Source organism: Equus asinus, chromosome 2 (genome assembly GCF_041296235.1).
Source record: "Equus asinus isolate D_3611 breed Donkey chromosome 2, EquAss-T2T_v2, whole genome shotgun sequence".
Lineage (NCBI taxonomy): Eukaryota > Metazoa > Chordata > Mammalia > Perissodactyla > Equidae > Equus > Equus asinus.
This window is the reverse complement of record NC_091791.1, coordinates 124246349-124263713: the sequence shown is the minus strand read 5'-3', so window position 1 is coordinate 124263713 and position 17365 is coordinate 124246349. Positions and strand designations below refer to the sequence as shown.

General features: G+C 35.1%; 1 protein-coding gene and 1 pseudogene across 35 annotated transcripts in view; both read left to right on the top strand.

Annotated features, from left to right (window-relative positions):
• Window positions 1-17365, top strand: part of SCAPER (S-phase cyclin A associated protein in the ER) — a 490115-nt gene that overhangs the window by 113960 nt on the left and 358790 nt on the right. For 29 of the 35 annotated variants that reach the window (XM_070504430.1, XM_014841435.3, XM_070504422.1 and 26 more), the window contains one exon: window positions 6333-6493. In XM_070504430.1, coding sequence (XP_070360531.1) covers window positions 6333-6493 — 161 coding nt within the window. Of the gene's footprint in view, window positions 1-6332; window positions 6494-15627; window positions 15807-17365 lie in introns of those variants that run through there. The other 6 variants (XM_070504445.1, XM_070504444.1, XM_070504449.1 and 3 more) reach the window with 2 other exon arrangements.
• On the top strand, window positions 3228-5912 carry LOC106831303 (transmembrane emp24 domain-containing protein 2 pseudogene; annotated as a pseudogene).

Genomic DNA, 17365 nt, shown 5'->3' with positions numbered 1-17365 from the left:
TTTGATCCATTTTGAGTTAATTTTTGTGTATGTTGTGAAATAGTGACCTACCTTCATTCTTTTGCATGTGACTGTCCAATTTTCTGAACACCATTTATTGAAGAGACTATCTTTTCTCCATTGTATGGTCTTGGCACCATTGTCGAAGATTAGCTGACTGTAGATGTGTGGTTTTATTTCTGGGCTCTCAGTTCTGTTCTATTCATCTGGGTGCCTGTTTTTGTACCAGTACCATGCCATTTTGGTCACTATGGCTTTTAATACATTTTGAAGTCAGGGATTGTGATACCTCCAGCTTTGTTCTTTTTTCTCAGGATTGCCTTGGCAATTTGGGGTCTTTGATTGCTCCATATGAATTTTAGCATTCTTTACTCTATTTCTGTGAAGAATGTCTTTGGGATTCTGATAGGGATTGCACTGAATCTGTAGATTGCTTTGGGTAGTATGGACATTTTAACTGTGCTTATTCTTCCAATCCATAAGAAAGGAATCTCGTTCCATCTGTTTAAGTCATTATCAGTTTCTCTAGGTAATGTCTTACAGTTTTCATTGTATAAGTCCTTCACCTCCTTGATTAAATTTATTCCTAGGTACTTTATTTTTATAGTTGTGATTGCAAATGGAATTATATTCTTGAGTTCTCTTTCTGTAAGTTTGTTATTGAAATGTAGAAAAGCAACTGATTTTTGTAAGTTGACTCTGTACCCTGCAACTTTACTGTAGTTGTTAATTATTTGTATTAGTTTTCCAATCGATTTTTTGGGGTTTTCTATTATAAGATCTTGTTGTCTGCAAACAGCGAGAGTTTCACTACTTCCCTCCTTATTTGTTTTCCTTTTATTCCTTTCTCTTGTCTAATTGCTCTGGCCAAAACCTCCAGTACTATGTTGAATAAGAGTGGTGATAGTGGGCATCCTTTTCTTGTTCCTGTTCTCAGGGGGATGGCGCTCAGTTTTTCCCTGTTGAGTATGATGTTAGCTGTGGGTTTGTCATATATAACCTTTATTATAGTGAGATAATTTCCTTCTATCCCCATTTTGTTCAGAGTTTGTATCATAAATGGCTGTTGGATCTTGTCAAATGCTTTCTCTGCATCTAAAGAGATGATCATATGGTTTTTATTCCTCAATTTGTTGGTGTGGTGTATCATGTTGATTGATTTGCAGATGTTGAAGCATCCCTGTGTCCCTGGAATGAATCCCACTTGATCGTGACATATGAGACTTTTGATGTATTGCTGAATTCGAGTTGCCAAAATTTTGTTGAGAATTTTTGCATCTATATTCATCAGCAATATTGGCCTGTAGTTCTCCTTTTTTCTGCTTCTTTTTCCTTGTCAGGCTTTGGTATCAGAGTGATGTTGGCCTCGTAGAATGTGTTAGGAAGTATTCCATCCTCCCTAATTTTTTGGAATAGCTTGAAAAGGATAAGTATTAAATCTTCTCTGAAAGTTTGGTAGAATTCCCCAACAAAGCCATCTGGTCCTGGGGTTTTATTCTTTGGGATGCTTTTGATTGCTATTTCAATGTCTTTCCTTGTGATTGGTCTGTTCAGATGGTCTGTTTCTTCTTGACTCAGCTTTGGGAGGTTGTAAGAGTCTAAGAATTTATCCATTTCCTCTAGGTTATCCATTTTGTTGGCATACAGTTTTTTGTAGTATTCTCTTAGAATCTGTTGTATTTCTGTTCAGTCTGTTGTTATTTCTCCACTTTCATTTCTGATTTTGTTTATCTGAGCATTCTCTCTTTTTTTTCTTTAAGTCTGGCTAGGGGCTTGTCAATTTTATTTATCTTCTCAAAGAACCACCTCTTTGTTTCATTGATCTTTACTGCTGCCTTTTTGTTTCAATAGCATTCATTTCTGCTCTGATTTTTATTATTTGTCTCCTTCTGCTGAATTTGGGCTTTGTGCTTCTTTTTCTGATCTAGTTAGTTGTAATTTGAGATTACCTATTTGGGATTTTTCTTGTTTCTTAAGGTGAGCCTGTATTGCGATGAATTGCCCTCTTAGTACAGCTTTTACCACATCCCATATGAGTTGGTATGGCATGTTATCATTTTCATTTGTCTCCAGATATTTTTTGATTTCTTGTTTGATTTCATGCAAATCATGCAATGATCCATTGCTTGTTCAGTAGCATATTTGTCAGTCTCTACATCTTTGTCTCTTTCTCAGCTTTTTTCATGTAATTAATTTGTAGCTTTACAGATTATGATTAGAGAAGATGCTTGTTATTACTTCAATTTTTTTAAATTTATAGATGCTTGCCTTGTTTCCCAACATGTGGTCTAACCTTGAGAATGTTCTCTGTGCACTTGAGAAGAATGTGTATTCTGCTGTTTTTGAATGGAGTTTTCTATATATGTCTATTAAATCCACCTGTTTTAGATTTTTGTTTAATTCCACTTTTTCCTTGTTGGTTTTCTGTGTGGATGATGTGTCCAATGATGTGAGTGGGGTGTTGAGGTCCCCTACTATTATTGTGTTATTTTTAATATCTTCTTTTAAGTTTGTTAATAGTTGCTTTATGAACTTTGGTGCTCCTTTCACCTTGATGTAGTGTCCCTTTGACCATTTTATATTGCCTCTCTTTGTCTCTCTTTACCTGCCTTATGTTGAAATCTACTTTGTCTGATTACGTATTGTGACACCTACTTTCTTTGTTTGCCATTAGCTTGGTATCGTCTTGCACTCCTTGACTCTGAGCCTGTGTTTGTCATTGGAGCTGAGATTTGTTTCCTGGAGGCAACAAATTGTTGGATCTTGTTCTTTAATTCACCTTGCCACTCTGTGTCTTCTTATTGGAGAGTTCAGTCCGTTTACATTGAGGGTGATTATTGATGTATGAGGGCTTAATGCTGTCATTATATCACTCTTTTTCTGGCTTTCCTGCATTTCCTTTGTTTCTCGTCCTGTGTGTTTTGGTCTACCCTTTGAATTAGGCAGTTTTTTATTCCGTGTTTCGTTTTTTCCTTATTTGTTTTTTTTGTCTCTTTTTTGCTTTTTAGTTTAGTGGCTACCCTGAAGTTTGTATTCAAAATCTCGTGTATAACATAGTCCATTTTCTCATGGCGTCTTATTTCCTTAGTGTAAAGTGATTCACTCCCTTTCCTCCTTCCCATCTCAGTTATTTTTCGCAAATATTATTCCAACTTGTGTTGTGAATTTGTGAAACATATTTCTTTTAGTATGCTGAAAAATTGGCTACCTTTAGTATATCTACTCACTTCAGCTCTTACTCATTGAGTTCAGTGCTTACTCATAATATGTAGTTAGTTACCAAACTTGTTTATTCAAGTTGTCTTAATTATTTTAATTCATAATTTACGTATTAATTAAATCAGTGAAGTAGGTGTGCAAAGAGAGTCATTGTTTCTTTGAAAACTACAGCAAGATTTTGGAAAGCTTCGATAAAGGTGAACTATCGAAGTTTTGCTGTAAAATGAGGAGTGGATAGGACCATGGTGAAAGATTGGAGAAAATGTTATTAAACTTGAGGAGGATTCTGCCCTTAGATTGTTTAATAGGTGTCTCTAAATTCTCACTGCATTTTAAAGAAACCAAAACTGGACATTGTCACTGAGATATCACACTTGTGGTCCTTGTAAGAAATGTACATGGGGCCAGGCTCATGGCATAGTGGTTAAGTTTGGCTCACTTTGCTTCGGCAGTCCATGTTTGTGGGTTTATGTTCTGGGTGCAGACATACACCACTCATCAGCCATGCTGTGGTCGCATCCCACCTATAAAGTGGAGGAAGATTGGCACAGCTGTTAGCTCAGGGCTAATCTTCCTCAAGCAGAAAAAAAAAAGAGGAAGATTGGCAACACATGTTAGTTAAGGGCTAATTTTCCTTAGCAAGAAAAAAATGTACACAAAAAGCCAATTTTAGGTGGCGGCGGTGGCGGCAGCTCTGGAGGCCGCAGTCCTGGTCGTGTCTTCGGCCCCAGCCCCACCATGGTGACGCTCGCTGAGCTGCTGGTGCTCCTGGCTGCTCTCCTGGCCACGGCCTCTGGCTACTTCGTCAGCATTGACACACATGCCGAGGAGTGCTTCTTCAAGCGGGTCACCTCGGGCCCCAAGATGGGCCTCATCTTCGAGGTGGCTGAGGGTGGCTTCCTGGACATCGATGTGGAGATTACAGGGCCTGACAATAAAGGAATTTATAAAGGAGACTGGGAGTCTAGTGGGAAATACACCTTTGCTGCTCACATGGACGGAACATATAAGTTTTGTTTTAGTAATAGGATGTCCACCATGACTCCAAAGATAGTGATGTTCTCCATTGATATTGGGGAGGTCCCGCAAGGACAAGACATGGAAACAGAAGCTCACCAGAACAAGCTAGAAGAAATGATTATTGAGCTAGTAGTGGCGATGACAGCTGTAAAGCATGAACAGGAGTACATGGATGTTCGAGAGCGAATACACAGAGCAATCAACGACAACACGAACAGCAGAGTGGTCCTCTGGTCCTTCTTCGAAGCCCTGGTTCTCATTGCCATGATGTTGGGGCAGATCTACTACCTGAAGAGGTTCTTTGAAGTCCGCATGGTGGTTTAAAAGCCTCTTTGTGATGCTCTCAAACTCATAATTAACTCACTGTTTACCAGACATCTTGGTCATAATAATGTCATGAGTTTCTACATTTTTATTTTCTGAACTGTACATTCACAGCTTATGTTTCTTTGTGATTAATAGCTATTGGGAGAAAACCCTTTTTAGGAAAGTTATAGTGAAAATTTGACGTTTGATTGGCATAATTTCTTACATGAATTCTGCCTCCAGTGTACAGGCCCTTCTGGAACTCAAACACTGTAAGTGAAATATAGGTATATAGTCCTTATTATATCTTCCTTTTCTTTTGTTTTTGTAATAAGAGGCAGTTTGTTCAGGATAGTACTTTACCAGTAGTAATTTACTAAAATTATTGCATCCTTTGGACCCTTATTAAGTCATTAAAAATTCATTTTGTTGAGTCCTTATGAGAAACAACAGTCTGAATCTTGATTTTCTCCCCAGCCTGATGGCAGAGCTCTGTGACTTTGGAGTATGCTACCAGATTGGTACTTTTATGTCATTTTTGCTTTGAGGATAAGACTTAACCCAACAACATTTTTCCCCGTAAATTTTTACTTTGAACCTTTGGACTCAATCACCTCCACTTAAATTGATGACACGAGCAGCTAATAACTGTTTTGGGTTTCTGCCTAACCTTGTAAAAGGTTTATTAAAGCCAGTTCTCTGGGTGTTTCAGCAAATGGTAGCTCTTTTCCTTTCTGTGCTGGCACGTTGCTTTCTCTGCTCTTGGCACGTAGGAGCTATGCATTCACACAATTGGGAAAATCTGAATTTCTGATGCCAAAGGGTTAAAGCCTCTTGGATTTGATTGCAGTGATATACAGCCACTATTTTATTTTTGATCAGTGGCATTTTGGCCACTAAGGTTTAATTAGGGTACTGAACATCACTGTCCGTACTAGGGTTTTTGTTTTTCGGCACATGTGAATTGTGTTTTGTATAAAACAAAATGACTTTTTCTTGGTCTCTGATGATGGGTTTAAAATTAAAAGAGCATCTGGTTTTGGTGTAGGGACGATCCAGGATTATGTTGTGACTGGTGTATATTAGTTACTTGGACATTTCTTTTGGATCTTTGCAAGGGGAAAACTACAAGTAACGAGTTTTATATAATTAATTTAAATTTTTACAGGTTTTCATGTTCAGGATAAACAATTTTTCAACCTTAGGTGAAAATACTTGGCAACAGTTTAAGGTCACTGTTACCTTAGGACAACTGTTGCATGCCAATGTGTGTGTGCGTGTGAAAACACTTCAAAATTGAATTAACAGATGTAAATTTAAAATTGGTTGTGTATCTAATCTGCCCCAGGTTCAGTAAATAAACAATTCTTTTTAAAAACAAAAACAAAAAAAAAAAGAAAAAGCCGATTTTAGTAGTGTCTGTATCAGTAGATTGGTAAATTAATGCACATTTCTGTTATTAAAAAATGTTTTAAATGAAAATAAGTTTGATATATATGCATACTTTTTAAGGTTACCCATTTAACTGAAATTTTCTTTTAAACTGAACTCAGATTTTCTATATTATCCTGGTTTCCATATAATATGTTATAGTATGTTAATGAAGTATTAGACCAAGATAAGTTTATGAATATATTTGCCTTAAATTGCTGTAATAGTATGTTACTCTGGAAATGTGGATACAGACACACCCACACACAGTTTACTTAAAATTTAAATATATTAATTAAATATTTAATGTTTTAACTTCCATATTTGATTTATTAATGCAGTCATTTTCTCCATAGGAGTTCGCCTGGCACAGGGGCTGCACCCCGTCTGGCTCCTACAGGTGTCAGTTGGGCTGACAAGGTAAAGGCTCATCATACAGGCTCTACTGCTTCTTTAGATGTAGCGCCTGCCCAATCTTGCCCACCAATGCCAGTGCAGAAGACTTCCCGCAAAAATGGCAAGTGACTTTGAATCAACTCTTTTATGTAGTAGACAGGTGGATGTATGTGGAGATATTTAATTTGCAATTGGTGCTAACTTTATATGTTTGTCTTTATTCATCATTTAAGTGATACTAATTTACCTTAGTTAAAATAATAAAATAATCTTTAAAATTGTACAAAAGCTGTGGAGCTCATTTTAGTCTCAAGTTTGCTCTCTGTAAACTTTAAGGAGAATGATTTCATTTGTCAGTTCATTTATAAGATCCTTTATAACCCTTTTGACTTAAAATAGAAAAAAATAGGCTAGTCCATCCTCTAGGCAGTATACAGTTTTAAGTAGCATGTCACTACTTCATTTCATTAATATTGGGATATTATTTTGGTACTAAAATAATATTCTTTGTTTATCTTTGCTCACACATCTGTTTTCTTTACCATCAGAATAATTAAGAGGAACAAATAAATAGAATGGCTATTATTCTGAGGCCCCACCTGGAATGTATCCCTTAAGAATTTCCTTCATAAAATGTTTTTATATAGAAATTTAGAGTGGGTTTTTTATACATCTATAGAGGCTTGGATTTTAGGATGATAGTAATAATAAATTTGTGTTATGAGTTAAGGAACAACTTAAGAATACTACTTCCTTCTTTCTTCAATGAAAGGTCCCTTTGAAGTTTTTTGGTTCAGAAAAAAATGTTTTATTGGACATAACAAAGGTATTGCCAACTTCACGTTATGGATTTTTTTTCCCTCTTGGTCTTAGTAAGTTGCATTGGCTTATTTCAAGTAATATTCCTTACTTTTACCCAGTAAGTTGCCCTTGGTTTCTCTATACAGACTGAGTAGTAGAAAATTGAGAATAGGCATTTTCTCTTAGGAAAAGGTAGGAAAATGTGGAATCATAAAGCTTAGTTTCTGTATCTTGAAAGGGTCTGAGAAATGTATTAAAAATCAAAATGGCAAAAAATTTAAAGGAGTCATAGTGTTAGCACATATCATGGTTTTGTTTGAAGCACTACTGTCAGGTTATTCATGAGTGTGACCCATTTGATTAAGATGAAATAATAGATCTTGATTATAACTAGGCTTAAAAATACCCTTGTTAATATATCAGGAAATTTTATTTTTGACCACTTTGGTCTTCAGTTTTGAGGTTTTGATGCACAGTGAATTATGGTATATATTTTAAGTAATTTATAGTAAAAGTAGCTATAGTACTGAAGCTTGTAATGATTCTATATTCTAATTCTATAATTTTGATTCTAATTAAATGCCATAAAAAGTGGTTTTTGTTAAAGTTAGCAGATTCAGCACATGCATTTACTTTGCCCTTTCCCCAAACTCAACTAAAATGATATAAAAGGGTTTAAAAATAGGATTTAAGGAAGAAGAGACAGGAAAAGAGATAATGTGAACAAAGTTTTGGAAGTTGTAAAGCAGAAAGACTAGTGGTGACATTTGATTGAGCTAGCTGGATTCTAAGCTCAGAGAATGGGCAAAATTGTAAAGTAATGCAATTTGCTCCACACAACTCCCCAAAGGGTCAGATATTGATGGGAGCAGGTATCTCTGAAAGTGAGGGTAAAGGGTAGGGCTTATATGTTAACAGCATCCCGAATTCTCCCCAGCTCCCCTCAACTCCAAGTAACAGAAAGACTGTTTCCCTCACCCCGGCGGACTATGGGAGGTTTATTCTCTAGAGAAGGTAAAAAGATGGTATCTGACCTTGAGGGATACTAGGCACATTGGAAGATGGGAGTATTTTATTGAAAGCACGGAGATTAAATGAAAGACTGTCTATAAAGATGAGATGCCTCATCCTCACTTCCACTTCAAGCCCTGCTCTCTTACTGAACTGCCAGATTTCCAGGTCAAGAGAACCCACACCTACGGAAAATATCCAGATTTGATATAGATCATGAGATATTGGTCTTTGAGGCTGATACTGTAATTGGATGATTGTCTGATGGCCTTGAGAGACTTTGGCAATCTGAAGCCAGATTGCAGACTGGGGTAGATTGTATGCAAAGATGGGTGCCAACTATGGTTTTATATATTCATTTATATAAATGAATTTCTTTTTTAAAAAAAAGGTTTATTTTTTTAAGAAACTATTTCTTCCATAATATTATTAATAATTCAATCTATCCTTTTATTCATTTTTTGGAAATTTTTAAAATTCCTCCCATCCTTGGGCATGTATGCCATTCTCACCATCAAGTGGTAGAGTCTGTTTCTCCTCTCTTTGAATCTTTGGTTGGACCTGTGACTTGATGTGATCAATAGAATGTTACAAGAGTGATGTTCACTAAGTTCCCAGCCTAGCCCATAATAGGCCTTGAAGCTTCCATTTTCTCCTTGTTGGAAGCCAGCTGCCATGTAAAGAAGCCCAGGATAGGCCACAGACCTTGTGAAGAGAAAGGGCCACAAGAAGGAGAACCTAGCTGTCTCAGCCAACAGTGCCAAGGCTCAAGCATGTGGTGAAGCCATCAGGAACATTCTGCTGACACCCTAGCTGACACCATGTGGAGATGCCATGAGCCCCATCACTGAGCACTCCTCAGATTCCTGACTTAAATAATTGCATGGAAATAACATGGTTAGTGTTTTAAGATGCTAAGTTTTGGCTTGTTATATAAAAATAGATAATAAGAATATCCACTATTTGAATAACATGGGTTATAGAAAGAGGGAGAAAGGAAAGGAGAAAATCACAGAAGAGATAAAGGAAATTTCCTTTAACAGAAGGATATAAGTTTGTAGACAGAAAGGGCTCATTAATGTTTAATTAATGGATGAAAATAGAGTTGACACCAAAACATGGTGTGAAAGTTGTGAATAGTTCAGATGAGGAGAGGCTCTAAATAATTAGAGAAAATAATCAGTTTATATACAAATGACCAAGTATTAGAATGACATCTGCTTTTGCCAGACTATCACTAGAGGCCACAATAAAATTGAGCAATGTCTTCAAAATTCTAAAGGAAAATAATTTTTAATCTAAAATTCTATTTCCCAAAAAAATAAAAAAATTCTGTCTAGCCAAATTATCCACTAAATGTGAGAGTAGATTAAAGATATTTTCAAATATGCAAGATCTCAAAAAGTTTTTTACCTTCTTGGACTCAATCACTACTGGAGAGGACCAGCATGGAAGAGAGGCAAAGGTAATAATTCTATGGTGGTGTTTCCAGGATGATAGCTGTGTAATGGGTCTAGAGAGCAACCAATCCAGACTTTTTGGTCACAGTGCTCTGGAAGAGAGGAATCCAGGAAGATGAATGAAATTCTTAAAACATCTATTGTGTTTACTCTTATTAAGAAGAGATTTAAAATTTAGGAAAGTTAATTCTAAGTATAGTAAAATATAGCCAATTCTAGTGGTCTAGTGGTTAAGATTTGGCACTCTCACCGCTGTAGTCTGGGTTCATTTCCTGGTCAGGGAATGACACCACCCATATGTGACTTGTCACACTGTGGCAGCTGCATGTTGCTGTGATGCTGAAAGCTATGCAACTGGTATTTCAAATACCAGCAGGGTCACCCATGGTAGACAGGTTTTAGCTGAGCTTCCAGACTAAGACAGACTAGGAATAAGGACCTTTCCACCCACTTCTGAAAAACTTCGCCATGAAAACCCTGTGGATAGCAGCACAGCATTGTCTGATACAGTGCCAGAAGGTGAGTGATGGTGCAAAAAGATCAGCTGGGGTTCCGCTGTGCTGTGCACAGGGTTTCTGGGAGTCGAAATTGACTCAATGACGCTAACAATAACAGTGGAAAATATTGAGGCTAAATCATGGAGAGAAAAGTGATGGAAAAATGCAGGGAAGGGTATAAGAGGCACATCTGTAAATGGAGTCTGTGAAGGGGTGGAGTGAATGGTGCAAAAGCGACATTTGAAGAGATAATCACTGAGAATTTCCCCAAACTGTCAAAAGGCATCGAGTCTCATATTCAAGAAGCACTATAAACTCCAAGCAGGAAATATACAAAATAAATCTCATTTAGCTGCAATATAATAAAAATACTAAAAATCAAAGAAAGAAAATCCTTACAAGTACAGGAATACCTTGTATTCTTGCGCTTTGTAGATACTGCATTCTTTACAAGACCCTTCACCAGCAAAAAGATTGTGACTCACTGAAGACTCAGATGATGGTTAGCATATTTTTTAGCAATAAAGTATTTTTTAGTTAAGGTATGTATATTGTTTTTTTGGACGTAATGCTATTGCATACTTAGTAGACTACAGCATAGTGTAAACATAACTTTTAAATGTATTGCGAAACTAGAAATTCATGTGACTTGCTTTATTGTAGTGTTCACTTTTTTGTGGTGGTCTGGAACCAAAACCACAATATCTCTGAAGTATGCTTGTAGTCAGAGCTAAAAAAAAAAAGACTATTTTCAAAGGAGCAAGAGTAAGCTGATCGTTGATGGAAGCCATATGACAGTGGAATGACATCTTTAAGGTGCTGAAAGAAAATAACTGTCAAGGTAGAATTCTATATCCAGCAGAAATGTCCTTCAAAAGCAAAGGTGAAATAAAGACCATTCTAGACAAAAATTGAGAGAATTTGCAGTCAGCAGACCTACACTAAAAGAAATACTGCAGAGTTTTTCAGGTGGAAGGAAAATGATCCCAGATGGAAAGCCAGAAATACATGAAGGAATGAAGAACACCAGAAGGAGTAAAGATATGCATAACATTAAATGTCTTTTGACCGTGAAACATAATGTCTTGTAGAGCTTTCGATATATGTAGAATGAAAATTTGTAACAGTAGTCTAAAAGACAGGAGAGGAATAAGAGGAGTTTCTATTTCCTAGGGTCCTGGCATTGTCTGGGAAGTTACAAAAGTAGTAGACGTTTGTATTTGTATTAGACGTTTAAGTCAATGATTTATGTTATAAACTGAAGAAAACCACAAGGATGAGTAAAAGAATGTTCAACTAATAACCTTTTCAATTAATGCAAAAGAAAGCAAGACAGGAGAGAAAAGAAACATAAAATATATGAGACAAATGAGAAACAAACTATAAGATGGTAGAAGTAAATGCAGATATATCAATTCCTACATTAAATGTAATTAGTCTGAATATTAAAATTTAAAAACAAAGATTATAAGACTGCATTAAAAATAAAGCCCAACTATGTTCTGCTTACAAGAGATACACCTTCAATATGAAGACATAGAAAAATCAAAAGAAAATATGGGAAAAGATGTACTATGCATTTCTATTCAAATCAAAGCAGGTGTTGCTCTAATACCAGGCAAAAAAGACAAAGTAGCCAAGAAACATTTTAAAGAGAGATCTGTTCATTATTAATGGATCACTTCAAGAGAGAGGTAAAGTAATTCTAAGTGTATATGTATGTAACAAGTGTTGTGTCTAACAAGTAATGTTTATTCTTGCCCATTCTTTTTTCTTTGGATGCTTCAATCTGGAAACTGTTTCCTGATATGTATTCTAGTCCACTACTTCTCTGTTCTGTATGTCTGATGTATATTTTCTTGAGTATGTTAATAATAGCTATTTGAAAAAGTCCATGTCTGAAAAGTAAAATATCTGAACTACCTGTGGGTTTGTTACTTTAAAAACATTTTTGAGGGATTTTCAGTTATTTGACCCTGTTTTTTTTAGTGTGCCTCATAATTAATTGAGTGTTTAACGTGGTGTATTAAAAAAATTATAGAGGCTCCTTCTACAAATATATATATTTTTTTCCTGGCAAGAAGATAGAGAACAGGCAGATCACCTTAATCCAGTCAGGGTTTGGTTTGAGGTTTTATTAAAGGTGATGTGTTTCAGTTTTGTCCTTATTCGTTTTGGGTTCTCCACTGAAAACCTAGGGTGTTTGCCAAGGCCACTACATTCCTGAATTCCTACTTTTGTTTCCTCAGGACTGTACAGTTACTAAAATGTCTGCTTAGCTCATTAGCGTCTCAGCTGCTGCTTTCTGCAGGGTGTCTTGGAGTCTTGCCCTGTGTATGCAAAGCTTAGCAGTTGTCAGACTTTTTAAGGGAAGATTGAATGCAGATTTTTTGGCTCACTTACCTGCAGTTACTCCAAGATCTTTGCTCCTGAAGTCCCAGTTGCTTTAGACTCATTGAACTCCAGTATCTGTCTCAGCTAGACAGGATTACTGGTTTCTGCTAGGACTCACTTACCCTGGACTGTGAATTGCAAATGTCTTCAGAGGAAATTCTAGGGTGAATGTTGATCTCATGTTGTCCTTCCCTTTTCTTGGGAATTGTAGTTCTTCAATTCTTGCTTATATTGGTTGCTTTCCAGTGCCTTTAAACAGTTCATTTATAGAGTTTGTCTAGCTCTTATAGTTGTTTTTGGCAGAAAGAGGGTTAATTTTGATACAGGCTACTTGGTCATGGCAATAACTGCCAGTCCGAATATATATTCAAGCATACATGAAAGATTTAACAGAACTGACACATACTGAGCCATTCAACAAGTTTCAACAAATTTCAGATGATTGAACATATTCTGTCTCTCTGAACACAGTGGAGTTGTTAGAAATCAAATGCAAAAAGATAGCCATACAATACTCAGATTTTTGGAGTTTCAGAATATGTTTCTGAATAATCCATGAGTCAGAGAAGAAATCACAATAACAATTAGAAAATGTGAATTGAATGAAAATGAACATTTAAAATCTTACAGGATTAAGGTAAAGCTATGCTTTGAGGAAAATTTCTAGTCTCAATTGCACATATTAGAAAAGAAGAAAACCTAAAATCCACACTATTTGTGCATCTCAAGAAGTTAGAAATGAACAAGTTAAACCCAAGGGATGTAGAAGGAAAGAAAAGATATACATGAGAATAGAGAAAATCAACAAAGCCAAAAGGTGGTTTTACAAATAGACTAATAAATTGAACAGACTTGTAGTAATACTGATTACGAAAAAGAAGAGACAGGGCATAACATCAGAAATGGAATAGGGGTGTTGGTAGAGAGCCCACAGATATTAGAAAGATAATAGGAAGATATTATGAACGATATTGTACACTAAATTTAGAAACTAAGAAACTGACAGATTCCTTGAAAAACACAATGTAACAAAGCTTGCATAGCAAGAATTTAAAAAACTTGAAGTAACTTGTAAATATTTAAACATATGGGAGGCCAGCCCTGTGGCAGAGTGGTTAAAATTCTTTGCACTCTGCTTTGGCGACCCGGGTGTGCAGACTCGGATCCCAGATGTAGACCTACTCCACTTATCAGCCATGCTGTGGAGGCATCCCATGTACAGAGTAGAGGAAGAGTGGCAAAGATGTTAGCTTAGGGCTAATCTTTCTCAAGCAAAAAGAAGAGGGCTGGCAATGGATGTTAGTTCAGGGTGAATCTTCCTCACCAAAAGAAATGTGAGTCTATAATTAAACATTTTTTCACACAGAAAATTCCAGGTTAATGTGGTTTGCCTGTGAATTTTTCTGAACATTTAAGGTAAAAATAAAATCAGTCTTAGAGAAACTCTTCCTGAGAATTAAAAAGTGGAGCTCGTTTTATGAAGCTGATATAACCTTAAAATCAAAACCTAACAAGGATATTATAATAGAACATTTTCTCTTGAACATTGATGGTAAAGATCCTAAACAAAATATTAGTGAATTAAATACAGAGATAAATAAAAATGATAACAAATCACACCTGGGTTGGGATTATTTCAGAGCTTTTCATTATTGGTTTTATTTTAGTGCTGTTTCATTAATGACATTTGTAAAATTTAAAAAACTTTATAAGTTCTGGAATGTAAAAACTGTGATATGAAATGGAATTTTGAGTTTTGTGCACTTCTAAGATTATTCTAAGTATTCAGAAGCTCTGTGACAGTTTAATAGCATGATTTGCTGTTCACAAAAAACTTTCTTCGTTATGGGAATAATTTTTCAATATATTTTTTGCCGAAGATTCATTAAAAATGTAATTTGTCCGTAACTAATTTCTTAGTGTCCAAGAGACCCATGTTATAGTTTCTATTGGATATACTCCTCTTGACTTGCTTCTGCTATTTCAATTTTTTTTTTAATTACATGATAGTATTTGTGTTGGCCATCTTAAGATTGGTTAATGGATTAGGTCCAAGTTTTAAACAATATTTCTTTCTATAGGAAAGCTTTCACAGAGGGATGTTTTTCTTTCCTTTAAAAAGTAAAGTTATTAATCATAGTACTCCTGAGGGTAAGCCAGTCAAATTAACTGAAAACTAAAATCTTTTGTTAAACTTAATTTCATAATTTACATGTTTTTTTCTTTTGGTATGTGTGGTTTTATAAAGTTGATTTTGTAATTTTTCTTTTTATTTATATATATATTAAAGGATAAAGCAATAATGTATAATATTATTATGTACTGAATGTTTAAAAAGTTTTAAACATGGGTGAAAATTGAACACAGACTGGATAGTATATTATTTAAGGTCTTATTATTAATTTTGTTGGTTGCCACAATGATATTGTTACATTAAAAAACATCCCTGTCTCTTAAAGACACACTGAATATTTACAGGAGAAGTGATATGATGTCTAGGATTTGCTTTAAAATATTTCAGAGAAAAAAACAGAGAAGAAGAAATAGATGAAATAAGAGAGACAGAATAATTGATAATTATTGAAGCTGGATGATTGGAATATGGGGTTCATAATACTGTTTTCTCTATATTGTGTATTTGAACATCTTCATAATAAAAAGTTAAAAGAAAATACAAAATGAACTTAAACATACTTTCCCCTGAGAGATTTCAAAGTCCATATCTGTGAAGTAAAAGATTATAGGTTCTGTCAAATCTTTATTTTAAAATATAATACACAATATATTAACATAGTCAGTGTTTTTTAAAAAATAGGATAATGAGTTACCAGTTATAAGAATGAGCATTTTGTAAGTATTTTTTTTCCCCTTGAAATCAAATTCATTCCTTTTAGTGCATCATGTGATGATATGGTCTGTGATACTCAGACAAAATGTCGTTTTCACAGTAATGTAGATTTTCAGTTTTTCAGAAATCAGTTTCTGAAATCAGCTTACTTTTTCCTATTAATTTTTTATACCAACTTTGTTGAGATACAATTTATATAGCATAAAATTCACTCATTTAAAGTATACAATTCATCTATTTTTAGTATATTCACAGATATGTACAGCTATAACCACAATTATAGAACATTTTCAACACCTCAAAAAGAAATCTCTTGGCAATGATTCTTTGGATTTGACACCAAAAACAAGGGCAACAAAAGCAAAAATAAGAGAAACTAAAAAGCTTCTGCACAGCAAAGGAAACCACCAACACAATGAAAAGGTAACCTACAGAATGTGAGAAAATAATTGTAAATCATATATTTCATTAGGGGTTAATACCAAAATATATAAACAACTCATTCAACTCAATAGCAAAAAACAATCCAATTAAAAAATGGGCAGAGGAACTAAATACACATTTTTCCAAAGAAGATATCCAGATGGCCCACAGGTAGATGAAAAGGTGCTCAACATCACTAATCATCAGGGAAATGCAGATCAAAACTACAATGAGATATCACCTCATACCTATTAGAATGGTTGTCATCGGAAAGGCAAGATAACAAGTGTTGGTGAGGATGTAGGGAAAAGACAATCCTTGTGTACCATTGCTGGGAATGTAAATTGGTACAGCGACTATGGAAAACAGTGTGACTATTTCTCAAAAAATTAAAATATAACTGCCATGTGATCCAGCAATCCTACCTCTGGGTATATATCCAAAGGAAAGAAAATCTCTATCTCAAAGAGATAGCTGCTCTGCTGTGTTCATTGCTGCACTATTTACAATAGCCAAGACATTGGAACAACCCAACCTAAGTATCTGTCAACAGATGAATGGATAAAGAAAATGTGTGTGTATATATGTGTGTATACACCCCCCCCATACAATGGTATATTATTCAACCATAAAAAAGGAAATCCTGCCATTTATGACAACATAGCTGGACCTTGAGGGCATTATGCTAAGTGAAATAAGTCAGACAGAGAAAGAAAAGTACCATATGGTCTCACTTATATGTCTAATCCTAAGGAAAAAAACGAACTCAGAGAATAGATTAGTTGTTGCTGGAGGTATGGGTTTAGGGTTTGGGAGAAATGGGTGAAGGTGGTTAAAGGTACAAACTCGCATTTATAAGATAAATAAGTTCTGCAGATATAATGTATGGCACAGTGACTTTAGTTAATAACGTTTTATGTGTTTGAAAGTTGCTAAGAGAGTAGGTCTTAAAAGTTCTTATCACAAGAAAAAAATTTATAACTATGTGAGGTAGTGGATGTTACCTAACCTTACTCTGATAATCATTTTGCTGTATATACATATATCAAACATTATGTTGTACACCTTAAACTGATACAGTGGTATATGTCAATAATTCCCCAATAAAATTGGAAAGAAAAAAAAGAAATCTTATACCCTTTACTTAACACCCCTCTAGCCTCTCTTTCCTCCCCATCCCTTGTTAGTAAGTAGTGTTATCATTATATTTTATTTTAACCATTCTGATAGGTATATAGTGATATCTCATTGTGGTTTTAATTTGCATTTCTGTAATGGCTAAATGATGTTAAACATCTTTTATGTGCTTATTTGTCATTTGTATATATTCTTCAGTGTAATGTTTGTTGATGTCTTTTGCCCATTTTCTACTTGAATTGTTCGTAAATTACTGTTGAGTTTTGAGAGTTCTCTGCATACTCTAGACACTAGTCCTTTGTTGGATATTTTCTACCAGTCTGTTGTTTGTCTTTTTGTTCTCTTCAGAGAGTCTTTTGCAGTGGAAAACTTTTCAATTTAGGTAAGGTCCATGAAGTCTTCTCTTTATGGATCATACTTTT